This window comes from Nakaseomyces glabratus, chromosome F (genome assembly GCF_010111755.1).
Source record: "Nakaseomyces glabratus chromosome F, complete sequence".
Classification (NCBI taxonomy): domain Eukaryota; kingdom Fungi; phylum Ascomycota; class Saccharomycetes; order Saccharomycetales; family Saccharomycetaceae; genus Nakaseomyces; species Nakaseomyces glabratus.
The window spans coordinates 776,113-803,136 of NC_088956.1; the positions used below are offsets into that span (position 1 = coordinate 776,113).

The window sequence follows — 27,024 nt, forward strand, 5'->3', positions numbered from 1 at the left end:
ACTTATGACAGCTAGACTCACTAATTTTGGTATCTATTCCTTCTGAGAACTGAGGCACCCTATTAAGCAAGGTGTCCAAAAAAAAAGGCACTAAGTGAAACGAAACAATAAAGTGATTACTTATATGCCAAATGTAACACTAGCAATATCGGTATACTCGAATTACTAATCCAATCTCTCGGTATTTGCGTGCTTGAGTTCGAGAACTTGTTAGCTCTTTTGTCAAAATGCTCACATTTTTTTCTTCGAGATTTTTGGGACTTGTTCAGCGATGAGTTGACAAAAGTAATCAAAATCATAGGGCATCGAGCTATAACTGAGCGTTGCAAAGATACAGGGCATCGTAGCTGAGCAACCAACGATGCACGTAAAGCAAGCCGAGAGTATTGCTATTTGGTACCATATTAAATGAGAATGTTTCTATTGGGACCATGACATGAAGAAATCGTCTATCGTTGGAGTGGTAGATCATATCTTAGGATTTCCTAGCGCAGAATTCTAATGTAGGCCAATTTTAGTAACTACAACTTAAATAGATTTTGTGTATATAGCTAATAGACTTTGTATCATAGTAGCGAAAAGATCTTGTGACTATGCTTCTACATCAGAGACATCAATTTCTGGTAAAATTGCAGAAAAAGGTTAGAGAGATGCAAACACCATTTTAAAACAAGTACAGGTATTAGAGCTGAAAAGAGCTACCGGGCAAAAGCCAAGAAGAACATGGGTAAGATTAGAGCTTTGGACCCCTCAGTGGTGAACAAAATTGCCGCTGGTGAGATTATTATCTCACCAGTTAATGCCCTTAAAGAAATCTTGGAAAACTCGATAGATGCAGGTGCCACAATGCTGGAAATTTTGGTTAGAGATGGTGGTATCAAACTGTTGCAAGTGAGCGATAATGGATGTGGTATTCAATTGGATGATTTACCTTTGCTATGTGAGAGATTTGCCACATCAAAGCTTACAAACTTCCAGGATCTGGAGAATATTGCTACCTATGGTTTTAGAGGTGAGGCTCTGGCATCCATATCTCATATTGCCAGACTTTCAGTTACTACAAAGACGAATGATGAGCAATGTGCTTATAAGGTTAGCTATAACGAGGGAAAAATGGTGGATAAACCCAAGCCAGTTGCTGGTAAGAATGGGACAAGCATACATGTGGAAGACCTCTTTTACAACATACCATCCAGACTACGGGCCTTAAAAACCCCAAATGAGGAATTTACGAGGATTCTGGATGTTGTAGGAAGATATGGTATACATTCTAAAGGAATTGGCTTTTCATGTAAAAAGTTTGGTGACTCTAGCTATTCTATTACATTAAAACCTGATTTTACAACCATTGATAGAATAAGATCAATATACGGAAATAACGTTGCTACTAGTATTATAGGATTTGAAATGGACTCCAACGAAAATCTAGGACTTACAAAAGTCAGCGGCTATATTAGCACATCCAACCTGAATAACAAAAAATCTGTACAACCGATATTTTTCATAAATGATAGATTGGTTACTTGTGACCCATTAAGGAGGGCCATATACAATACTTATACGAATTACTTGCCTAAAGGTACGAGACCCTTCATTTATTTGAGTATAAATATCAGTCCACCATCGGTAGATGTTAATGTTCACCCAACAAAGAGAGAAGTGAGATTTCTACACCAAGATGAAATAATAGATGAAATAACAACATCCATTAATGATCAACTGTCTAAATTGGACACAACTAGAACTTTTAATAGAGGAGTCATGATGTCCAAACCGTTAACTGACAACTCCAGTACGAAATACAGCCAAGCCGCGACACCTACAACCACACACCCTATGAATTCAAGTCAAACCTCTCAACGTAGATATGAAAACAAGCTTGTAAGAGTTGATTCTTCTCAAGCTAAGATAACCTCATTCCTGAAATCTAGCCAATATAATTCTGCTGAATACATCAGTGCTTCACAGCATATAGGTAAACAATCCAATACTGCAAGCGATAATAATAAAGATAAAGCTACACCGATTGATCTCAATGATGATGTCAACATAACACGCGCTCAAAGTTTGCAGGATGAGAGCCAATCCAATACATATTCTATGCTATCAAAGGAAAGAGTGACAGTTAATTTAACCAGTATTGAATCACTTCGAAACCAGGTGGATATGTCTGCTCATAAAGAACTAACTGAAATTTTTGCTGGCTCAAATTATATTGGCATTGTTGACTATTATAAAAGATTACTTACAATTCAGTTCGATTTGAAGCTTTTCTTAGTGGATTATGGAGCGATTTGTAATGAGTTGTTCTACCAAATCGGTCTTACTGATTTTGCTAACTTTGGAACGATACAGCTTCAAACACAAGATACTGAACAGCTATCTATAAGAAACATATTAAAGACTTTGAATTTGGCTGAAACTAAGATTGATGAAATATCCTCACAATTAGTTGAAATGAAAGAAATGCTGTGGGAATATTTCTCAATAGAAATTATCGAAAATGAGTCACATGTAGCTTTCTTAAAGACAATTCCTCTATTACTCAAGGGTTACACACCTTCACTTTCTAAATTACCCTTATTTATTTACCGGTTAGGGACAATTGTTAATTGGAACTCTGAACAGGAGTGCCTTGACGGAATTTTAAAGCAAATCGCTCTTTTCTATATCCCAGAAATAATTATGGAAGTGAGTAGCAGTTCAGAGAGTCCAAAAGGGGAAAAGCACTCGAATACGGAAAATGCACACAAAAAAGAGGAATTATCAGAGAAAATCGAACATGTCATATACCCCTGTCTGAAGAGGAGATTTTTAGCACCGTCTTCAATAGTGGATGATGTTATCGAAATTGCCAATCTTCCAGGCCTTTACAAGGTATTCGAGAGATGCTGAAAGTTATTCTGCTATTAGTCAATGACTCTATCAATAGGATATTTCTCCTCAAATTCGCTTACAATCTCTAATATAGTTGGATCTAACATACTATCCTCATCTTCTTCATATATACCTTCACCTATTGATTTTCCTGGAATTAATGAACCTAATCCTTTCAGTAAATAGTTTAGTTTGTTATTGGATTTCGATATAGTCGCAACATCGTTTTGTAGAACTTTAAACACTGGATGCTGGAACTCCCCTCCAGTATCTACTACGTCGGTTTTCCCAAATTCTTTCCGAAGAAGTGTAAATCTAAAAATAATATATTTTAGGTTCTCCAAATGATTACCAAATATCGGAGGTAGATTTACAATTAGTTCATTAATATCAAGAACGATTTCATGAATCTCGACCGAGTTTTCAAATATATGATAAAAATTCGTAAACGTTGCAACTCTAGACAGATAGTAAATCACAAGTGGATGCTTATTAAATGTATCATGTCCATGCTCAAAATTTTTTACCAATAGTTTAATGATATTTTTTGTAATCCGTATTAGTTTGTTTAAGCTCACCTTATTATCATAGAAAATTATTTGCAGTTTTTGAATCTTCCATGAAACTGTATATAAGATAAAGTGACCAAGAAATTTCTCAAATTTTGAATTAATTGATTTTTGATCTTCCTCTAAATTTGATACCTTTTGAGTATAAATGTCTACCTCACGCTGAACTGCATCGAGCGTCTTTGGAGGTGGTTTTAGCCCATTGTTTAGATATTGATCTATATCCCTATCCAAAGACAAAAGCTTCCAAAACAGTATCTCATAATTATCTTCCTCTTTATATACATCTGTGCTCGGGAGATCTTCCAAATATGCTGCATGTTTCAACAGACTCCCCAACTCACGATTGAAATCAATAGATTTATTCGGTCCCTCTTGAATATAATCACAGGCACATATCCTATACCATAGTCTGTTCAATGACTCATTTGCAATACTGCCTATTATATCTTCTGAATTTGAGGCGGAGATAACAGTTGCACTTAAAAGTTTCGTAACATACATAGCGTTTGTTAGAATCATGTTTGCCTGGATAGGGAACTGGAATGAGTATAACGTAGTAGAGAGTATAATGTAGGTTTGTATAAACCGTATGTCTGGTTGGGCCATGAAATTGCACCGATATAAGGAGTCAATAGTAGTTGTGATAAAGCCTTCATAAATTTTACAACGAATTTGTTCTTCTGTTAAAGTTTGCTTTTTAGTAAAGTCTCTAACCTTATCTATGCTTATAATTCCATCCAAGAGTTCTTTCGGGCAGTAGTACACCCCCATAGTAAAAATAGACCATAGTAAAGCCCTGGAATAACATTTATCAGAATCTGAGAACGGGAGTTTGGAAGATTGATCTTCCTTTATATCCCAATATTGCTCCAGAATTTTGTATAGTTCAGTCACGTCACCAATACATCCAAAATATAACGTACCTAAGTTTTCAATAGTATAGTTCAGGAGTTTGTAAGACCCAGTTTCCGTTATGCTGCTCTCCCAAAACTGTGCCTCCACGTTTAGATAATCTAAAACTTCATTATTTTCATACTTCAGCTTCTGTGACTTGAACAATCCAATATTAGGAATCCAATATTCATAGCTTTGCCAGAAACGCAGCAATCCACTCAAATATCCCTTCTCTGATTCATGATTACCTTTATTAGCAGAAATAGCTGATTGAACACATTCACTTTCGGTACCTCTCTTTCGACAATGCCCGCACGGTACAAGTCTATCACACTTTACTTTTCTCTTGCTACACACTGAACATGGTCTATTTGATTTGGTAGGCAATGGCCTTTGAAACATCGTTATCTTCCAATATATATTGATTCAGCTCTCAAAAAATGTTCTTCAGATACTTAGCATTGCTGAACTTCAAATTAACTGCTATTTCTCGTTAACTGACTAGTAACATTAATACGCGTATACTAGGCGATGAGCAAAGCGCGTCAGCATGTGATTATTGAAACCAAAATGGTCACGTGATAACAACAAATATAGTCATATAATAGTCGAACACTTATAATTATTTATCATTATTTCAAATGTATTTAAAAACATAACATCTTTTTTTCTTTCTAAAATATTGCAAGTCCTTAAAATTTTCTATGAAAGAATCTTGAGTTTACTATTGATAATTTATAATACTATATTGGAGATCCTAGCCAATATATGAAACACACACAAGTGCAATACATAGTTTGGGCAGGAAAATGTTACTGAAATGATCAAATCTTCTCTGACATGTTTAAATGCACCGTCTTTATTTGCATGTATGATTCCACACCAGTTTCACCCAGTTCACGACCTATACCGCTTTGCTTGAAACCACCAAATGGCACCGTAGGATCTTCTTCATTGGACGAGTTGATCCACACAGTACCTGATTTAATGTCCCTAGCAAACCAATTAGCAACAGAAATGTTCTTAGTGAAGACCATAGAGGCTAAACCATAATTTGTATCATTGGCCAATTTTATTGCTTCTTTGTAATCTTTGAATTTGGCGACTACAACAACTGGACCGAAGATTTCTTCTTTCATCAATTTAGATCCCTGAGGGACATCAGTAAAAATTGTTGGAGAAATAAAATAACCCTTGCAATCACATTTCTCAACAGTTTGGTGAATCTGTAGGTTTTCTTCCTCCTTTCCATGCCTAATATAATCATTCACCGTCTCAAATTGCTTCTCTGACACAACAGGACCCACTGTGCAATCTTTATCAAATGGATCACATTTCGAACCAAACTTCCAGTTTTCTTTGGTATGTTCTGTGAATCTCTTTATAAAGTCATCATAAATATCTTCCTGAACATAAACTCTTGAATTAGCAGTGCAGTTTTGGCCCGAGTTATAGAAGATACCGTTAGCAATATATTCAATTGCATTATCAATGTCAGCATCCTGAAAAACTACAGCGGGGCTCTTACCACCACATTCCAAGGTAACATCTTTCATGTTTGACTTGCCTGCAAGTTCAAGAATAGAGCTTCCCACCTTGGTACTGCCTGTAAAAGATATTTTGTCAACATCCATATGTAAACCTAAAGAATTGCCAACTACAGATCCCTTACCAGGAACAACATTCACAACACCTTTTGGAAAACCTGCTTTCTTGAACAATTGCGCCAAGTATAGCAAAGAGAGTGATGTATTCTCAGCAGGCTTGATAACTAGCGTGTTACCAGCAGCTAAACAGCCTTGCATTTTCCAGCTAGCCATTGCCAAAGGATAGTTCCATGGGATAATCATACCGCACACACCATAAGGCGATTTAAGGGTGTACACCAATTTCTCATGATCGATGGGAATTGTCTTTCCTTGAGTAAATTTATCAGTAGCACCTGCAAAATATTTTGTTAAATGGATGATTTGGTCAATATCATCCATAGCGTTGGTATGATAAGGTTTACCAGCATCCAATGTCTCCAAAGCAGCTAATAAAGGTTTCTCCTCCTCTATTAAGTCCGCCAATTTTAATAGCATATCCCTCTTCTCCGCAGGTGATATCTTAAACCAAACATTCTCATATGATTCTCTTGCAGACTTGACTGCCTTGTCAACATCATCCTCAGTAGCAGCATAGAAAGAAGTAATCACTTCTTCAGTAGCTGGATTTATTGTTTCAATCTTTTCACCATTAGAAGATGGCACAAACTCATTGTCAATAAATATACCAATAGGTTGTTTGTAACTGCGCCCAATTTGGGGGATATTAATCTCTTCGAAAACTTCAGGCATTACTTGTTAGATTATATTGGTCTAGGGTTATTGGACGTGATTTCGAGCGTATTCAATAACGATAGAGAATACTTACACCTATACAAAATAGGGACTCCAGTGCTTTATATATGTTAGCAATTAATACCAATTACCAATCATAAGACTACAAAATGAATTTTAGTGTGCCAGAGTAGATGTTCCAGACTTCATAGTAACTTCCCATATTAGTGTGGATTGCACATCCCCTAAAGCGATGAGGTGACTTTTTCATAAGTCCTAAAATAAGGTTAACACACTAAATACTTCTAATATTGCTCTCAGATCAAAAAGAACAAGATAGTAGGAAAGCTCTCGAGGTTTTCCTTTCCTTATTGTAGTTACGAATAATGTAGTCGTAAATGTATGCATGATACGTAGTGTGTAAATGGTATCACTCCTTGCTTGAATATTTTAAATTAAGGATCGTAAAGAACTAATAATAAATAAAAAAAAGAAATATAAATCAATTTATTATGTCCACTGTTCATTTTGCATCAATCCCTTACTGGTCTATTCAACATGATGTAACGCTTTCACTGAATGAAGGGGGTATTACTTAAAATTCTTGTATGTGCACTAGTAACAAAAGAGGAAGAACTACCAAAAAATACCACCTAAATTAATATATAATGACGTGTATGAACCGAATATAACAGATAAAATATAACAGATATAATTATGAGAAAAGAATAATGTAGTCAAATGTGTGAATGTTTTGTAGTAAAATAAAGTAGAATGGAAGGCATGCTATTTGCACCTTCCAACATGTATGTGCAGAAAAATCAAGTAGTAAATGTCACAGTAATAAAACATCTGGTTAAGAAAAGATAAAAGGTATTAAACTTTTGTTAGGCTGATTGTGAAATTTTAATAGAAAGACTTTCAGTGGCGAACACAAACCTTGAAGATGCCTTCCATTTGAAATGAAATAGAAATATTATCACGAGCTATCATTTCTGTCATCGTCCTCCATCTCAATCATTGCTTGCAATTCATCGATGTCATGTTCATAACCATCATCAGATTCCATGTAATCATCTTCATCATCATCGAGACCATCATTCTCAAGATCGTTAAGCATCATACTCTTCCCTTCTCTTGAGCCCTGCTCATCTTGGGTAAGACCATCACTTCTTCCAACAGAGTCTCTTGGAGTGATTTTAGATTTTACTTGGTTTTTGGATTCTTCATCAGAATAGCTGGGAGGATTCATGGGTAGTGAATCTAGATTAATTTCCTCATTGGTTCCATGAGAATGTGGTGATGTACTGAACTCAAAGCCTGGAGGAGGAGGTAACAGATTACCATCTATGTCAATAATAGTATTCTTTATACTCCTATGTTGTCTTCTGTTATCGGTGTCCGATTCATCATCACTATCATTGTCTGAATTATCGTTATCTTCATAACCACTTTCCAGTAGTGTATCTTGAACATAATCATCATATGAAGGAGGGGGGAGTTTTATACCGTTTGGCTTTGCATAACCCCATTTCTTGACATTGGCCTCAATGAAGACAAATCCGTAGGATCCAAAATTAACGTGAATTTTACATGGCACGTTAGCACCTACAACTGGGTATAGGTATTTGAATTTCCAGCCTTTTATATGTCCACCTACCGACTTCTCGCTAATTTTTTTACCATTTCTAGTAAAGAATACCGTCCCACTTCGAGTTCTATAACCAATCCCAATAATATCACCCTTTTGGCACTTTGGAAATAGATCAGCCAATTCTGGCTCCAATTTAAATGAATCATTAAATCTTCGAGCACCATTAGAATCGTACGCAATTGAATGATGGTGTCTACCTGGCAATCTGAAATAAGGATATGGTGAAGTGCTTAATCCAAATGAGATAATTTCGTTGTCCTTTAATGTTGTTTGGTCATCCGTAATACTCAACTCAAATATTTTAAATTCACAATAATAGACTCTGTTAATACAAGGTATCGGTAAATTCGTTGTAACTGAAGCGTCGTAGTTGTAATTTAAAAACGAAATCTCTGTCTTGTTTTCCACTATTATTGTGTCATTTGGTAAGTTTGGATTTGGCTGAAATTCCCAAGCCAATGCACCTTCCTCCTCTATAAATTGTCTAGTTTGATCATTGATGATAGGATCATTGACAGTATTCTGGTCACCACTTCTGGAGCCAGTACTTATGATGAGGGGTGGGTTTTGCTTTATGTACTCCTCACCTTGCTTATAATAAAACTGCTCCTCTGGTGATAGTTTCTGTAACTTTGACTTGACCTCATTTTCATCATCCAGAGCGCTAGGCCACCTAGATTCAGCACTTTCTGCCAATCTTCTGCTCCTTGCACTTAATCCAGTTGCCATACCTTCTTCGTTGAGCAATGATATCCTTGCATGTCGCGTTAATAGTCGAGTAACCACTATCTTTGTTGTGAAATAAATGATGCAAATACAGAGATACATGACCAGCATAGAACCGAAGTAGATGAACATGACGTTAATGTCAAGTTGATCATCCTGATTAGTATATCCATCAGGAGTACCTGGATATGGAACATCTTCCGCAGGTCCTGGGTATGGCAGAACTTCTGGTGGCGTCGGCACGTCATCTCTCCGTTTTAAACCCGTACTCTGAGCGTCTCTATAAGCATCGGGTATTACAAACCCAGAAGCCTGAGCTAAAAGGCCCAAAAACAACAACATCACAACCCAAAAAAAAGGTAAAATAACAATCCCAGGTTGACTTCTATCAAGTATTGTTATGGCTAAATTTAATCCCAAACCTTACTCAATAAGCGAATAAAGCAGTAGCACAGTAAATATTAGTTGTATTATATCTAATTCTAATAGAATCCACTATTTTGCTCTTGCAGTTCAGTTATTGCAGTTTGGAGGGGTGGTTATCAGAAGCCTGCTATTATATCAGCCTTTTATATATGTTGGTGGAAACTTATATAAAATTAGTTGACAGTATCACTGAGCTTAACGATGGGATACATCAGAAAGGAGGCGAGTGGATTCACGAGTCAGGAAGTTTCGTATTTTAGAGTGGCTTCAATAAAGTTTTTCCGTAATGAAATCACGCAGCTAACGTTTCTCTCAGTGATAAAAAAGGGCGAGTAAAAGAATGTTGCGAGGCGAACACAACACGTAATAAGGTAAATTAAATAGATGCACTAAGGATGCCAAGGGAGATCTGTTATAGTTGCTCTATAGTCTATTTTGTATTTAAGTATAGATGTGCGTCTATATATAATTAGGAGAGGTCGAACCCTGCACCCGCATTAATCGCGTAGAGCAGTTTCTGTCTTAGTAATTCTTTGTCTGCGTAATCTGGCAACTTCAGTAAGTTGACACATGTTGCTGCTGTTGGTAACCTGTCCCTTTCAGGACCAGAGTTCCTTATACCAAATTTAGGTTCCAGCGCTCCGAACCCTTGAAGAGGAGCTTGCGGCACTGATGTCACAAACTTCAGCAGGTCTAGCCTTTGTTGAGGTTCGAACTCTTCCAATATCTGCCAGAAATACTGAATCGTTAGACTGGTGTCACTGAAACCACCATATATGGTATTGCTTTTCAGATCTTCTAAATTTATATCCTTACCTTCCCCAGAGATTAACTTTTGCAGCTCGCTGGAGTTGAACATCTCAAACCAATGTGGTGCAATCATCACACTCAGCCCACGATGCAGAGCCGCTACTTGCTTGTTTAAAGATCTGTTAAGCTTGAAATCCGCAATAAGAACAAGGTACTGAAGGACATTGTTCTTGGTAACCACAGTTTTTGAACCATTTGGAATTAGCTCGGTAACTCTGTTCTTGCCTGTTGATAAGTCATCGACCTCAAAGTGTAATTCTAACGATTCCAAATCAGAAGCACTCATAGCTAATAATTTCACTAAATTTTGATATAATGATTCATCCAAAGACTGCAAATCATCGAAATAGGATATATAGTGATTTGAAGAATTAAGCAATTTTTTCAATAAGAAATCTGTGAAATGAATGTCAATAAGCACACGGTCATATATACATTTACCCAGAACTTTACCCAAAAAATAGTAGTATTTCATTTTTGTTGCATTAACCTCTGAGCTGGGATACAGCTCATAGTTCTGATTGGTGTCAAATAATTTATACTTATCATTTTTAAATCCTTCTTCAGTTACACTTGTCAAGAACTCTTTTGTGATACCACCGCCATCAATACCAGCCTCGGGTCCAAATTCATTAGTAAAAGTTACTGATAATTTACCCTTAAATCTTTCACCAGCAGGATTGAAGGAGCTATACGCATCCTCTAGAACATTATCCCGGGATATATTCACTGCCTGTCTTCTTGAAAGAGAAGGCCCTAATGCGTTTAGTACATCCATCATCAAAGAGCTGTCATCATCTAAATTGAGACGTCTCTTATCTAACTCTATTAAAGTGTAGAACATTTCCACTCTCTGTTCAAAGGGAACATAAAATGGAGCTTCTAACAAAATTTTAAGTTTTCTGAATTGCTTAATGTTATTTGGCTTTACTTCCATATTTACCAGATAATTTGCTTTCAGATTCATAATATCATTAATCTCCTTATCATTATTATCTTCATCATCTGAATCGTATAAATCATCGTAATTGTCTTTGTAAGATCTGTAATAATCCTCATAGTCTTGAATTTGCTTATATATTGCTGTCTTCAGGAAATCTGTATTGTAAACCGTCCAGTATTCTTTATCGCCATTAGATGACTTACAAAACTTCATCCTGGAATCTCTCAAATAAATGATCTTCAGTAAAGGGAGTGCCTCATTTGTATAAAGAAATGAATCATTTGTCGGCTTTGTCCACATATCGTTGAATACCATATCTTTAATACCATCAGTAAATAGTACTAATTGCTCCAGTTTTATTCTATTTCTGTTATACAACAATTCATGGTCTGTTGATAACCACAAATGAACTTTGATTAGTTGACAAAGTAATTTGAATGCCGGGTAGTGAGTGATGTCGTCCCAGTATGTCTGTTCTGGATCTTGAAATCTAGAGAAAATATTCAATAGATTCTCAACAAAATTCTCTCTAGAAAGTAATGAAACATATACACTATCCCTTTCAGCTTCACTAGGCGCGTTCTCTATAAAATTCAACAAGTCAGAACTGAAGTTGGTGTGTATATTTATGCTGTCCAAGTACGAGTAGATAAAATCTTTCTGATATATCTCTGTGACGTAGCCACGCATTCTAATATTAACTGGTTCATACCTCACATTTGTGACACATTGCCTTATTATATTATACAGGTGTTGATTAGCATGCTTAAGTTTAGAATATAGGTAGCTCATATTCTCCAAGAGTACAGAACTACCATTGAGCTCTACCATGGGCAATAGATCATTCAATACCAATCCTTCATAAAAATGAAGTACCTCTTCGAATTGGACACATTGACTCTCCGTAATTTCAAATACTCGTCTATAGTTTTGGCTAAATTGTACTTTCCAAGCAGAGAGCACTGGTGCAATGACATCTATATGCAAACCTGATGTACCTCTCAGAACTTCATTACTAGAAATAAATTTTATATTGGCATCTATGATACCATCAATAAGTGGAATACCAATGTTCAGGCAATTAATGCACATATTCGCAATATTCACATCATGGCAATCAGAATAGATATTCAAAAGCTTCCAATTTCCCAATGCTGTTCCAAACTGAGTAAGGAAATGTTTTGATACGTTCAGTATATGTAATAACTCATGAGTTCCAAGGTATATTAGCAATTTTGAACCGAGAAGAGGAACCAAGTGAACTACTTTAGGTGATGTCAAATTCAATAATGCAGTTTTCTTGCAAGATAGAAACTTTCTGATCTGACGCTGTATGTATGCGGCTGATGCCTCTTGCTTTTTCTCTTCAGCCCTTCTGTCTCTCTCCAATTTAGCTCTTTGTAAAATCTCCTTCTTAGTAGTCTGTTGCTTCCTCCCTAAGTTTACATTCCTCTTCCTCGTTTGTCCTGTAAAATTAAGCATTATCAGAATTGTTATATCTTTAGCATTTCATGCAATACAAAATCAATCTTGTATTTGCTTGTAAATTGGGTAACACCGGATATATAAAAACCTAAGCTTGGATCGTCTCCCTTTAAGCAATCTGTTTTCTAGAGTAAACTGTAGATTTTGACAAAATTAAGGTATTAACTTGTTCTTACTGGATCAAAAAACAACTTACAATCTTGGATCAATTCCGTTTGTAAATGAGACAGACAAGTAAAACCTCCAGAAACAACTATAATACAACAATTACTCTTCACAATTGCGCTGAGCTGTGCCACCCAAGAGCTAAAAAGTAACGTTTGCTATGATTTTTGTTAGAACAAACCTTTTCGGCATTGCGATGAGCTTCGAAGAATTACCAAATAACAATAGAATGATTCAAGATAAACTTTAAAATATCAAAAGTAAATCAGATGCATGATTAAGGAAAGCGTCATATGCTTTCAATTCAAAGAATCTGAGGCTCAGTTTATTTGAAGTTTTAGTTAATCCTATTTGTGTCTAAGAGTGATTCTCGAATGGTGACGAACAAGAAAGATACCGATGAAAACAGAGATGTTCAAGGTTCTATTGTAACAAAAACTTCTGCAATATTCCCAGTTTTAGTGGGATTTAGAGTAATCAACTCTTTATTAACAAGGACATATTTTCAGGCTGACGAATTCTGGCAGTCTCTAGAACCAGCGCACTATAAAGCATTCGGTTATGGTGAACTGACGTGGGAGTGGAAAGTCGGATTACGTAGCTATGCATTTCCTATGCTATTTGAAATAATCTACAGGCTAGTTAAGTTACTGGCAATTGCTTCGAAAGAAGCACTATCAATCATATGTTCTATAGGTGCAGGCCTTATGCTATTGTGTTTTCCTCAATCTAAGTTAGCCACAGAAGTAGCACGCGATTTATTGACTATACCGAATGAGTACAGCGAAACTGTTGAGTATTACGGTGTAATATATGCACCAAAGTTATTTATGGCTCTGCTGGCGGCTACAGGTGAATATTTTACCATTAAATTAATACAGAAAGTGTATTTAAAGACGGTGTCAAAGAATGACGATCAGTTACCAAAGCTATCTAACATAACCAAAATTGCATTACTCTTAACATTGACTAATTTCTTCAATTGTTTTTTTATTACCAGAACATTTATAAATTCTTTCGAGATGATATTAACATCCATTGCATTGTATAATTGGGATTGGTCGGGCGGAATAGAGATTAACACAAGATCATTTACAAAATCATTATTTTTTGCGATGTTTGCATGCATACAAAGACCTAGCAATGCTATAATATGGATTGTATTGGGTTTTTTTCTAACCATTAATCTTTTATTGAGAAGAGACTATACACTTATTGGGAGATTATATGCTAAGATTCTAGTAGTATTCACCATTACCATGTTAGTAAATGTTGTTATTGACTTCTATTTTTACAACCAGATAATTTTTCCTGTTTTCAAATTTATAAATTTCAATTTCACCAGTATCCTGTCAGAATTCTATGGTGTGGCCCCATGGCATTTTCATTTATTACAAAGCCTTCCTATTATGCTAGGTTATAGTTTACCTTTGTTCATCTATGGTCTTTTTAGCAATGATTCGACTACGAAAAATAATATCAGATTTGGTGCTTTAAGGCAAATTAAATTTGTTCTTATTCTAAACATAATTTTTTATTCATACCTGAAGCATAAGGAATTCCGCTTCATCTATCCATTGCAACCTCTTTTCTGTTTGCTATCCGCTCTTGGTGCCCTAAAATTGGCTGGAAAAGTTCAAAACTATAGGTACTTGAAGGAATATGTGTGGATAATCCCACTTATGTCAATGATAGTTTCTATATTTATAACAACCTTCCAGGAAAGTGGAGTCATACAGGTGATGAAAGATCTTCACAATGAGAAAGACATTGATAGCGTTGGTTTTGTTATGCCATGCCACTCGACACCATGGCAATCTTATTTACATAGAAATGATATTAGACAACTCTGGGCAATATCATGCGAACCACCATTACATTTGCTCGGAAAAAATAATGCATCAATTGAATTGCAGACATACATGGACGAGAGTGATTATCTGTATGAAAACATTTCTGGCTTTATTAAAAAAAATTTCCCAAAATTCACCAATTCAATGGACATGGAAAATGTGAACAACAACGCAAGCATGCCCCAGTTTCCTCACGAATGGCCCCAATTTTTAATTATTTTTGAACAATTAGATAATGAATTTATGAGTCGTTATTTGCTTGACTCAGGGTATGTCAAATACAACAAGATCTTTAACTCCTATTCTCATTGGGATTCTAGAAGAAACGGTGATCTCATAATTTATTATAAAAATAATTAGGTATCCACCAAATGCATTCCGGTTGCTTGTTTTATGAATTTTTTGCATTTCAATTTATAATATAGTATTAAGATATAAAGTAAACCAATTAATCCATTAAAGTACTTCATGTAAATATAAACATCTCTATAAAAAATCATTAAATTCTATAAGTATTCGTTAATATTGGCTGCCACCAGAGAAGGCAACCCACCACCCAAAAAGTCCAACATCATATGCATACCACCACCTCCGCTGTAGTCATCAACCTCTTGAGGTAATACCTGAGATAATCCCTCCAGAAACCAAACTGAATCTTTTACATCGTTAGTAAAATTCATCAATATCTTATAATAGCTTCTCATGATTCTCATTGCCCCAATATCTCCAGTCATTAATAAGGAAAGGAAGGTTTTATCTAATAACGCAGGAAAAGCAAATATCTTCAATAAAAAATCCTTCTTCTTTCTTTCTCCTTGAAGTTTGTGTAAATATGCTAGTGTAATAAGGTATGGAGAATCAATCTCAACGGGATACAAATCCGATATACTCTCATCAAAACAAATGAGTTCCGTTATAGTATTATTTTCGTGATTGATAGAGTTAGCAAATTCACTCAGATCGACAGAAATGATATTAAAGAATATCGATTTTGGACTTAGTGGCCATACCGCAGTAAGAATGGTTGCAGCACCTTTGACATGGAAAATCCATGCTGATGGTGACATAGCATTCAATAACATGCCGTTCTTTTTCAAAATATCAGTCGCATTTGATGTATCTTTAGGTAATTGCATGTGAGGATCGTGATTATTCCACGCATTTGCTAGAGAATCCATCAATAACAACAATGCACTTGCGACCAAAGCGTCTGTATTTTCCTCAGTGATATTAAGAACTGCACTGCGCAAAAGGCTTAGTGCTTCCAACCTATGGTTAGTAATATAGTCCTCTAGACCAGCCTCAGTCCTTGAAAGATGTGTAGCACTAAATGATAAAATACAATGCATTAGAAACGGATATTCAAATGCCATGGCGGGGATTTCATTTTTCCACACCTGCGGATCAGATATATTAGCTGCTACAATAGTTTGCCATACATTAGTACAATAATGATGGAAAGTTTTTAAGTCTAATAAGTTCAGATTGCTTGATTTAGACAGTTGTTCTAGGTTTTTGACATTGTTTCCCAAAAGGTTATCTGCTGGAACCATGTTCTGACTCATAGTTGGTGTTGGCACGTTTAGAATATTATTTTCTCTTGACCTATCAAACATGGAGGGAGACGACATACTACCTACAAGAGCCTCCCTTATCAACGGTGTCATGTTTAAAATACTTGTTGTTCCTGGGGTATCGGCCAATTTAGGTGTACTGACATTGTTTGAACTTCCCAGCATTCTATTTATATCATTATTTGCTGTCGTTTCCATCTTGATTTTTTCATCTCTTGCATACTCATGATCCTCCTGCATTGATGTCAATGCATCATGCGCATAATTTGCTTTGTCCTGCTTACTTTGACCAAGATTTTTTAAACCAAGAAGTGCCTGAAAATCATATTGAACACCACCAAAACCAGCTGTCAACAACGAACTCAAACCTTTCATGCTGATTCCCAGTTTACTCAATTGAGCCAAGGTATCAGCTTGAACAGCCGTTGCGGAATTGTTGTTATTATCAATCTTGCCTTTTTGCTCATCATAAGAAGACACTGATTCGGCAGCCAGAGAAGATTTAGAGCTACTACTGTTTTCATGCTCCTGGCTTCTTTTTATAAATTCCTGCTGTTGTTCCATCTGTAACTTCTGGTATTGTGCCAACTGCTGCTTTTGATGTCTTTCGAGTTGTAATTGCTGCTGCAATTGAACCAATACTTTATGCTGAGATATGTTCGATTTTTCTTCATTTTCCTTCATATTCAAATGAGGAAGACTGGTGTCTGCAAAACTAGAAGAAGTTTTGCCATCAGGCTTAGAATCATTCATTTGTTGCAGTAATTGCAAATGCTGCTGAATTTGATTACCTGATAATAAACTTTGGTTTGGAATACCCAAGATGTTGCTTGTATTGTTAAGGAGGTTGTTGCCTGACATATGTGATAACAGAGATTTCTCAATGCCAGCCAAACTTTTCAAAGAGATATCATTAGGTTGATTTCTATTCGAAGCATTATGATAATCTTGAGCATTACCTTCATTCGTAGTTTTTGGATCCAAAGAGGTGCCCTTAGACAGTAAATTACTTATTGATGCAGGTAACCCTGAATCTTTTGGATCAGAAAGCATAAATTTCCTACCTGGAATTTCAGATACAGCTTTTGGCGGTAGATCTCCATTCACATCTTTACCCTCTACTTGCGGTTTTTCAGTTTCAATTATTTCCCCATTTGCATCCCTCGTTATATATTTAACTCTTGTTCTTGTTCTTCTTTTAGGAGGCTGAACGGGTGTGTAAACACATTCCAGTTTCATTTTAACACATTTGTCACACATCGGTTTCCCTTCATCACACTTCACCCGCCTTCTCTTACAATGGTCGCAACCATTCTTAGATTTGTTGTGAAATTTCCGTTTACCTGTAGAAGTTGTACTAACCTTCTTACCACCAATATCTACGAGCTCGATGATTTTCTCTCTTTTTCGACTCTGAGGTTTTGAGACATCGTTGGTAACAGCATTTTGAACAGCTAGCGTAGTCATGGCCAATTTTTGAGATAACAACCAATCCACTAGTGATGTATTGCCTATCTTTTAAAATTGAGTTGATTGATACTCTTAGATATACCAAATATGGAGTAATAATACAACAAGTTATATATTTCAAACTTGATATTTTTTTGTCGGCTAATATCAAAAAAACTTTGGGCGGCAGGAAGCGTCACTGATACGAAAGAAAGTGGAATTGGAACGAAAAATTGAAAATCCGATCCAAATATATATGGCCAAGCATTGTCATGAAATTGATCAACAAGCGGGGGAAGGAAAATTTTGTACTGCTAATAGGTTATCCACTATGATATAGTGCCACTAGAAACTTTGTTAAGCACGATCTTAAGATAGCACACATAACCAAAAATAAAGTACAGTACATATAAGCAGTACTTTTCAAAAAGAAAGAAAGAAAAAAGATACCCGTTATTATTTCGGAGGATATGTAGCTACATTTGATGAATTCGCACCAAAGCGCAGACAACCAGTAATAACACAATCGCTTTAGCAGGCGAAGGATGAGGTTGAAATTCTGTACATTAAAAGCGATAATAGTATCATTTGCGTATAAGTTTCAATTGGCTTGCATGCTCAGTCGTTAAAGTGCCTCAGTTATACCTTTCTTATACCATATTCTCGTTCAAACAACCCACCATGTTTCAAATGAACTTGTTCACCTCCATTATTCACATGGCTATAGACAGTTTTAGCACCCTGCAAATCAGTAATCTCGTTTATTTGTCGCGACCTTTCTAAGAATATATAAAACTGAACTCACTTAATACCAGTGAACAATGGTGTGAAACTAAACTGCAGCAACTGAAGAAGTTCCACAAAGACAACGGCAAACACCTGGTGCACAACGGTAAGGTGGGTAAAATCCCCCACATATAACGTCTCTTTAAAGTTCCATTCTCATTACATCTACCGTAGCGAAGTCAATCTATCCAACGTACTGTTTAGCTCTAAAGCATTACACAGACCACCAAAAATATTGGAACTGTTTTTACAGACCTGTAAGGAGATTCTCTCTAACTCCTACCCTTTCGCACCCAAACGAGGGGCAATAAACCAAATTCACACCAATTCTAATCCACTTTGCGCTCTCTAAACTCTTGACGTGTATGTTTTTGTAGTTTTTGTTCCTTCATTCTCCTGTAGAACTCGCCTTCCCTTACGCTCAAATTCTCAGCGTCCCCTGCTTCACCAATCGCTAGTCAATTTACGCAATAGCTATAGAAAATGATCTGAATAATTGGTATCCAAATGCAAAGAATCATTTCCAATAAATTACATTAAATTTAACGTACAAATTAACTTTTTTCTTTCTTTTTTTCTTGTTATAAGATCATATTAAAAATCGAAGCTTTTATTTTTCGCATTTGCCATTGTTCTCGAGGACACTCCGCGGGGATCGTTAGTAACATTAATTATTCTATTCTGCATTTTCTTTTAGCTTGCTTTTTCTTGCTACAAAAAAGTGGGGGTAGAAACTACGTAGGTACCTTGTGATTAGTAATTGGAAGAAGCACAAGCTAATATATAATCCCTATACGAGGACAGCTTCTTTTGAATGCCATACCGAATAGAGGTGGATTTATTTGGCACTGGAGAATATCAGAGATTATAGAAGAATGAAACCAGCGATAATGGGAAAAATCCATCTCGTTTGGCTTTTTCAAGAGATAAAAATATGAAACGAGTCGAGTTAAGTGGTCGTTTGGCTCCCAGATGTTCGCTCAACATGAAAGTCACATTATCTGTAGATATATTCTCGTCTGTTGAATAAGACCATTATAATTTCGGACTTACAGAATTTTAGGGATATACAATCACTCTAGGAAGGATTAAATAACAGTTGAGGTCCCTTAAAGTCAACAAACTGTTATATGGACACGGAAACAAACTTGACAGTGAATAAGACGCTTCCATATAAAGATAAATCCGAATCGGGCACCTTCAGAAACGATTGAGTTCAACTGAATTCATAATCATTGCAATAAATCGAATAGATATGGAACTCTACAAATGTGTGCAAAACCAATCTTGAATACATGATTATCTTGTTCTATCGACTCTGAACCTTGGTAATAGAGGCCATATATTTGACTAACAATAACGAAAACCAATAAGAGAAATTGGCTGCCCTTCGGATCTCAAACACCATTTCAACACTACTTGGGCAAATTTGTTTAGTGACTTATATCGATTAAAATTATTCAATATAATAAAGGTTTAACACCATATTAAAACTAGTACAATATTATAGAATGCAAGAAGTAGTTGGAATTAGGCTTTAGTTTAGTGTGCGTGTGGGTCTTCCTTTGGTGGCTCTGGATCAACTGTAATCATTGTATCAATTCTCAATATGGCCACACATGCCTCAAGCGCAGATTTTAGGGATTTAACCTTACTTATCGTTGGCTCGAGAACACCAGCGGTTACTTCATTTACAATCTTGCCCCTCACCAAGTCCAAACCATAGTTTCTGTAGTTTCTCTTCTTTTGATCATCTGGTTGAGCCAACTGACTAGCAGCGTGATATGATCTCAACTTTGTAATCAGTTCACTAGAATCCTTGGCGGCGTTAACAGCTAGAGTCTTTGGAATAACTAAAAGAGCAGATGCAAATCCAGCAATAGCTAATTGCTCTCTTGAACCAACAGTTGTAGCAAAATTATCCAAGTAGATATTTAGAGCTGTTTCGACACAACCACCACCTGGAACAACATGCCCACTTTCAAGGGTCCTTTTCACTACAGATAAGGAATCATGTAGAGAACGCTCGATTTCATCTAACGAATAATCACTTGGACCTCTCACAATAATCGAGGAAGAAGAATGCTTACTTGTACCCTTGATTAGAATACACTCATCATCTGAGTATCTTGTTTGAACAACCTCTTGACATGTACCCAAGTATGATGATTCGAATGTTTCATCACCTTCCAGGTTAGACATGGAGCTGATCAGGGTGGCACCAGTGGCACGCGCAATTCTTCTTAAATCTTCTTTCTTACAACGTCTGACACCCATAATCTTGGCCTCAACAAATTCTTTCAAACACAAGTCATCAATACCTTTAGTAGTCAATACAACTTGGGCACCAGCATCTATAATCTTCTTTACCCTTTCTAAAACTATACCGGCTTCACGTTTACGAATTTCTTCTAATTGCTCAGGATCTTCAATGTTGATCTGTACACCCATTGCCATACGAGCCTTTTGCAGATTTAGATCCAAACAAGCAATTTTGACATTGCCACCACCAATTTGTTTTGGCATAGCTTGAGATGCAACTGTACAGTTCAAAGCGTAACCATTGACTAGAACAGATTCGGTAGAAGACTTACCATGCGCCTTTAGAATATTCACTGCTTTTACTGGGTACTTAGTTTCACCCTTTGGGTTTTGGGTCTTTACAGCCAATAAGGCGTCAACAACCATGTTACTGAAAAATTCTGAGTCTGCACCGATAATCTTGGAGGACATACTTGTCTTTGCAATGTTGATCAAAGTTTCTTTACCTAAAGAGTCCACACTCATAGACAATACCTCATTAATAAATCTAATGGCTTCCTTCAATGCGAGCCTGTAACCTGTAATAATTGTGGTTGGATGAATTTTATTCTTTACCAATTCGTAAGCTTTTTTCAATAATTCAGAAGCAATAATCACAACACTAGTTGTACCATCACCAATTTCTCTATCTTGCTGTTGAGCTAATTCTACTAGAATCTTACCAGCTGGGTGTTGAACATCTAATAGAGAAAGGATAGTAGCACCATCATTTGTGACAGTAAAGTCACCAATATCATCCACTAACATTTTATCCAAACCAACTGGACCTAGAGAGGACTTGACTACATTAGCTACAGCCAAAGCAGCAAGAACATTTTGGTTCCTGATATCATCGCCACTCACCTTCTCACCTCCAAGGAATAACGTGTCAGACCTTGAGTTGTTGAACAATTGTGCCATCCTGTTTAAGTACTATATTAACTTATTATATCTTCACGTTGACAACTTATATCCAAAATAACAACGTAAATTTGAAAAAGAGGACTAACAATATGTTCTGTTCTTCGACTATATTCACTTCAAACCTTTCTATATCGGAACTGTCAAAAAAAAGCTTTCAATAAAAACAAAAAACACTTTGTAATCCAATTGAGCTCCCAAATCAATTACAACAACTGATCAGTATGGTCAATAATGCTATACTCACACAATTAACTACTTGTTACAGTGCAACTCATCGATTTTTTTGTTATTATGGGCGTCGTCTTCTCACAGAAGTTTTTCAAACTTCCTGACGAAAAATTAAACTTTTTTGTCACTTTTCGCCAGCACTAGTTATTTACCCGGTCACTTATAAAGCGGGATAACGGTAAACCGAGAGCGGCTCCATTTAACGGTCATATACACCTATTCTGCGGTTTAGATCTAGAACGTATTGACTTAGAAATATATTATTTAATTTATTATTGTGCCAGACTCTATTGGAAATTGGAATCAATACTACCCTCACAAGGAAAACAAAAACAAAAGAAATTGCACAACCAGATCATGGTTTTTTGGAGATTTGTTTGTGAAAGCTGCTTACATATTATGCACTACTTCAGAATTTATGTATCAGACTATTTGGTAAGCGATCAAGGAGAGTGTTGCAATACTACCAATATTATTGCCCAATATTTATGCCATAATACACTATGGAGGTTGTGTATTATAATCTCGCAATGCGTTGCGGCCTTCACGCTTATGACAATTGGCTGCAATTACACACTTCTAGCTGCTACAGTTTGCTGAGTTACTACCGTGTCCAACACATCACATTAGTTTTTTTGCCTCATGAAAGGCTATCCGATAATGTCCTTTATTATAAAAAACCAACAAATGGATCCGTTAATACTTAATCATACCATTTCTTTTTCTGTTTACCAGTCAAATACACAAAGGCATTGCGTGGAGAAAAAAGAATTAATTAATAACATGAGATGGATCTAGATTTCTGGCTTGTACACTACCAATTCCTAAGTAATAATTATTGCATTATTTGTATTTTGTTGCAACGCTAATTGATCAACAGCGCATTTCCGTTCTTCTAATTCAAGATAAGAGAGAATTTTATTTCCCCTCAATTTCAGACAACTTATATGTGCTAAATAGTCGCACGGGAAACTACATTACAACAAAGCACCGCTTGAAAGCTCCCTTAAGTCAGCATACCGGTAACTGCTGTTCGAAGAATGTCTGCTACTCAACATGCGTTAGCTCAATCATTATTAAGTATTGCTTGGCAGTATAACAATTAGGACAATTTGGCACAATTTTTCCCGCTTCTTGGTAATCTGACTTAGAAGTTCGTGCAGAAAAGTCCACTTGAAGGATGGAAAAAAAAATCTTAAAAGTTTAACTAGATCAGGAAGATAAGTTCTAAGGAATCTTGAATGTTGTGTTTTCCATTCAGTATGGTATTTGAGGGACTTTACGAACCAATCGAAACATATATATAGAGCCAAAAATATTCCAGAAATAGGCAATCTCGTGGCTATTCCCTGTTTTTATATTCTGGACAGCGTTTTATATGGAAGTATAAAATTTGGATACGTTAGTCATTTCCAATCCCCAGGGATTATCGGTTATACTTTCTTTCTTTCCGCTTACATTGAAATAGCTATTTGGAAATATATTAGTCGTCTCATTCAAAGAAATCGGTCCAGAAACACTGCTATTAACATTTAAAAGCAGTTTTGTGTTTGTTTTAAGGAACCATTTGAACTGCTGCGGACTCATACGTATAGAAGAGAACTAAAGTTTGAAAATTTAATTTCAAATTAATATGAGCACAGAAACACCAAGTCGCGAGAATAGCCAGTTACCTGGCACTACCCCCATGATAGACTATGGTATGGCAATGGAACTGCTACAACAACATTACAAACGCAGATCGACCAAGGCCTGTGACCACTGCAGAAAACGGAAGATAAGATGTGACGAGGTAAATCCAGTAACCAATAAATGCTCAAACTGCGTAAAGTTTAAAGTGGAATGTACATTTAAGTTCCATGAGGAATTGCAGACAAAGAAGAAGAGGATGTATGAACTCAAAGCTATCGAGAAAGCGAACAAAAAGGCCAAAAAGAGGCCATATAGGAAAAGAAATAGAGATGCTAAACAAGATTCAAATACTACAGATGAGGCTTCACAAACGTCAGCCAATACCAAGACTGTTTCGCCCATTTATAGTGATGCACAGCAACATACTGAAATTACCAATCACTTTTTGGCTGAGGAGAATGGTAAGCCTGTGATTACCAATGATGAACAGCATTTTATTCATCAATATAATTATCAACAACCTACTGCATTCCACAATTACTCTCATTCCATGCCTTCTTTCCAGAATATGTCCCCCCAACACAACCAATATAATGCAAAGAACGACTTTAATATGCACCAGCCTGCTGTTTCCTATGCCAATGGAGAACATCAGTTACCAAATTTAGAAAACAACAACATACCGAATGCTATTCACAACCCATCATTAGTAGTTGACGAAGACACCCTAGCTGCTGTCAATGACCAAATTACCAAGATTGATAGAAAACTCAAGGGTATTGTTAATGCAAATGTATATATTCAGAAATGTATGGATTCACTTCAGAGTGAAGATAACTCGAAGGAAAGGGCAAATGATCAACCTACTATGCCAGTTACGAAACAATATACAACACTTCTGTTCACTACCCAAAATATGCTTTATATAAAAAAAAAGTTTTTTGGGCAATCTAATCCTTCAAGTAATTTTGACATTGACGGTAATTTTTTAACTAAAGATGAACTAAATCAATATTCCAATGATACTTCCGAGAGTGGAAACAACGGCAATTATTCCAATATCCTCGCTGAAAAGGATTTTATGCCAGCATTAAAAGACATATTTGCAGTATATCTGAAGTATTATGTTGTACAAATGACTAAAGTAATGGAATTTTCTTCTATGCCGACTCTAAAACCGGGAAATAAGCTTTGTAACATTATCTCAAGAGAACAAGCATCTGCTTTGATATCAAGCTTTCAAACACTTTTAATTTCCTCTTCAATATTTCCCACAGACGGCAAAGAATGCTCAAATCTGGTGGATAGGTACTTTCGAAACAACGGAAATGGGCTTACAAAGCCAGAGTATCTTTTGGTTAATATTTGCATATGTCTCGGAGCTCAGAAAATGCGTAGTCAAATTCTTAGAGGTAAAAAGGAAGCGCGTCAACTCGAGAAAGATCTATTACTAAAAGTAAAAAACCTAACGCTGCTGAACTCTGTGTATTTCTTTCACAAAATGACAATTTCCAACATTTGCATCACCTCATTACAAGGCCTTTTGCTACTTTGTCATTATATTCAGATATATATCAATACCGAAACAGCGGCAGGTGTACTTGTAGAGGCAGTGAATATGGCAATATCTTTAGAGCTACATCTTCACAAATCTTATGAAGGGTTGAGCCCACTAGAGTTGATTAAAAGGAGAGTACTATGGTCTTATTGTTTTTCTGTTGACAAGTATTATTCTCTTATTTTATCCCGCCCACCACTAGTAAGAAATGAAAACACTGATGTTTTATCCCCAGAGGTTTTTTTTGAAACAGTTACAGTCAATATTCTTCCAACAATCACATATAATCCAGATCTCTTGAAGAACGACACACCAGAAAACAGAACCGAAGCATTGAATATTCTATTATCCCATTATGAATTTATGCCAGCGGTACTTGCATATTTTAAAGTCAAGCTTGTTAAGGTAGAACTTTCACTCTATGAAACATGCTTTTCGGTTAGAAGTACACTGGATAATACCTTTGATCAAATAATTGACAAGGTCTTGAAAATTAAGGCAGAATTGGATTCTTGGAGAGAGAGCTTACCTTCTATGCTAAAACTGGAAAGCTATATCCAATACATATCATTACTACACTCTCAAATACCGGAAGACAATACTTTACCCAATCCAGTCAATATGCAATGCAGTGTGCTAAATCTACATTTTCGGTATTATTATCTCATAACTAACCTTAGCTTGTTTATTGACACATTCCTAAGTGATAATAAAAACCTTTGGAACGGCTCTAAGCACAACATCAGCCAAGTTTCACAAATATTCCATAACAAAGCTAAAGACAAAAGTATCAAAGTTCTCACATTATTTTTATCGCTGGACTATGAACCTGATCTATATTCCGAACTGTCCTATTATTTCCTAACATGCCTCTTTGTGGTATTATTATACGTTATAAAAAATCTAAACAAGACATCAAATAATTGTGAGATGGTATATCTCATTAATTTGCTAAACGACTGCCATAAATTTATAATCGGAAATGTGGAAAATCTACTAGTTTCTGAGGACATGAAGTGGAATATGTCGATTTTCTTTTTCACATATTTGATGCATGCTATAACAAAAAACTTCAAAAACGACGAAACATCCAAGCAAAACTTCCAGCTAGATTTTGTGTTTTTGGGCCCATTATTGGCAAGATTAGTGAGGACTAAAACAACAATCAAGCAGGATATTCTAAAGCAATTAGAATCTTTTGTTAACATAATGGGGCTTTATAAAGAGGATGGAAATGACATTTTTGGAACACAAAACTTTGGTGAGTCATCAGCCACCGTATTACCTAATGGCAATTATCTTGAAGAATTGGACATATTTTCCAAATTCAATTCTGAAGCGCTAAAGATTTTGAGAACACCCATTTTCGGAACAGGGAATGTAATTAATTGCCACGGAAATGAACTTTCTGTACGCGATGAAGAACTTACCAAAGAGAGAGATATCGAAGGCCGTTCTATCCTACCGCTTGATCTCGATGAGTCCGAGAGTTTTGGTACCAGCCCATATGATAGCATTGACGAGTTCCAAGATTTCTTGCTTCAGGGTGTGTTTTTTTATGATAGAGATATGCTTTTTTCTAACCACGGCTAACCGTTAAAAATTTACTTTATTACTGTATATATCTTTATTTAGCATCAGTTGTTATTTTTCAACTAACTAACAGAAGCTTTCCTATCTTACAATTATAAGAACAGTTTCTGAATAAGAAATAAAATATATGCTTTTTTTGTGATGGCTTATAGAAATATTCCTCTGTAAATATTAAATATCCCCTTGTGTTTGAAAAGAGGCCAACAAACAACTTTTTAATGGTACTTTTCGAATTTGTGCTAATAAATTAAAA

General features: G+C 36.0%; 9 protein-coding genes across 9 annotated transcripts; 3 read left to right on the top strand and 6 right to left on the bottom strand.

The window, feature by feature from the left end:
* Positions 1-723: 723 nt before the first annotated feature.
* MLH1 (mismatch repair ATPase MLH1) lies at positions 724-2,895 on the top strand (the record flags this gene model as incomplete). Its single annotated transcript, XM_446304.1, has 1 exon — positions 724-2,895. The coding sequence occupies one exon, from the start codon at positions 724-726 to the stop codon at positions 2,893-2,895; it is 2,172 nt and encodes a 723-aa protein (XP_446304.1).
* Positions 2,896-2,909: 14 nt separating this feature from the next.
* On the bottom strand, positions 2,910-4,745 carry CEP3 (Cep3p; the record flags this gene model as incomplete). The annotated part of the gene is made up of 1 exon (XM_446305.1): positions 2,910-4,745. One exon carries the CDS (start codon positions 4,743-4,745, stop codon positions 2,910-2,912), a length of 1,836 nt encoding a protein of 611 aa, XP_446305.1.
* A 422-nt stretch (positions 4,746-5,167) lies between these two features.
* Positions 5,168-6,682, bottom strand: ALD2 (aldehyde dehydrogenase (NAD(+)) ALD2; the record flags this gene model as incomplete). Its single annotated transcript, XM_446306.1, has 1 exon — positions 5,168-6,682. One exon carries the CDS (start codon positions 6,680-6,682, stop codon positions 5,168-5,170), a length of 1,515 nt encoding a protein of 504 aa, XP_446306.1.
* A 961-nt stretch (positions 6,683-7,643) lies between these two features.
* Positions 7,644-9,386, bottom strand: EAR1 (Ear1p; the record flags this gene model as incomplete). The annotated part of the gene is made up of 1 exon (XM_446307.1): positions 7,644-9,386. The coding sequence occupies one exon, from the start codon at positions 9,384-9,386 to the stop codon at positions 7,644-7,646; it is 1,743 nt and encodes a 580-aa protein (XP_446307.1).
* A 553-nt stretch (positions 9,387-9,939) lies between these two features.
* HUL5 (ubiquitin-ubiquitin ligase HUL5) lies at positions 9,940-12,705 on the bottom strand (the record flags this gene model as incomplete). Its single annotated transcript, XM_446308.1, has 1 exon — positions 9,940-12,705. One exon carries the CDS (start codon positions 12,703-12,705, stop codon positions 9,940-9,942), a length of 2,766 nt encoding a protein of 921 aa, XP_446308.1.
* A 542-nt stretch (positions 12,706-13,247) lies between these two features.
* GPI10 (putative glycosylphosphatidylinositol-alpha 1,2 mannosyltransferase) lies at positions 13,248-15,086 on the top strand (the record flags this gene model as incomplete). Its single annotated transcript, XM_446309.1, has 1 exon — positions 13,248-15,086. One exon carries the CDS (start codon positions 13,248-13,250, stop codon positions 15,084-15,086), a length of 1,839 nt encoding a protein of 612 aa, XP_446309.1.
* Positions 15,087-15,232: 146 nt separating this feature from the next.
* Positions 15,233-17,767, bottom strand: UPC2 (Upc2p; the record flags this gene model as incomplete). Its single annotated transcript, XM_446310.1, has 1 exon — positions 15,233-17,767. One exon carries the CDS (start codon positions 17,765-17,767, stop codon positions 15,233-15,235), a length of 2,535 nt encoding a protein of 844 aa, XP_446310.1.
* A 2,310-nt stretch (positions 17,768-20,077) lies between these two features.
* On the bottom strand, positions 20,078-21,757 carry TCP1 (chaperonin-containing T-complex alpha subunit TCP1; the record flags this gene model as incomplete). The annotated part of the gene is made up of 1 exon (XM_446311.1): positions 20,078-21,757. The coding sequence occupies one exon, from the start codon at positions 21,755-21,757 to the stop codon at positions 20,078-20,080; it is 1,680 nt and encodes a 559-aa protein (XP_446311.1).
* A 1,864-nt stretch (positions 21,758-23,621) lies between these two features.
* Positions 23,622-26,771, top strand: GVI51_F07469 (uncharacterized protein; the record flags this gene model as incomplete). Its single annotated transcript, XM_446312.1, has 1 exon — positions 23,622-26,771. The coding sequence occupies one exon, from the start codon at positions 23,622-23,624 to the stop codon at positions 26,769-26,771; it is 3,150 nt and encodes a 1,049-aa protein (XP_446312.1).
* Between the last annotated feature and the right edge of the window lie 253 nt (positions 26,772-27,024).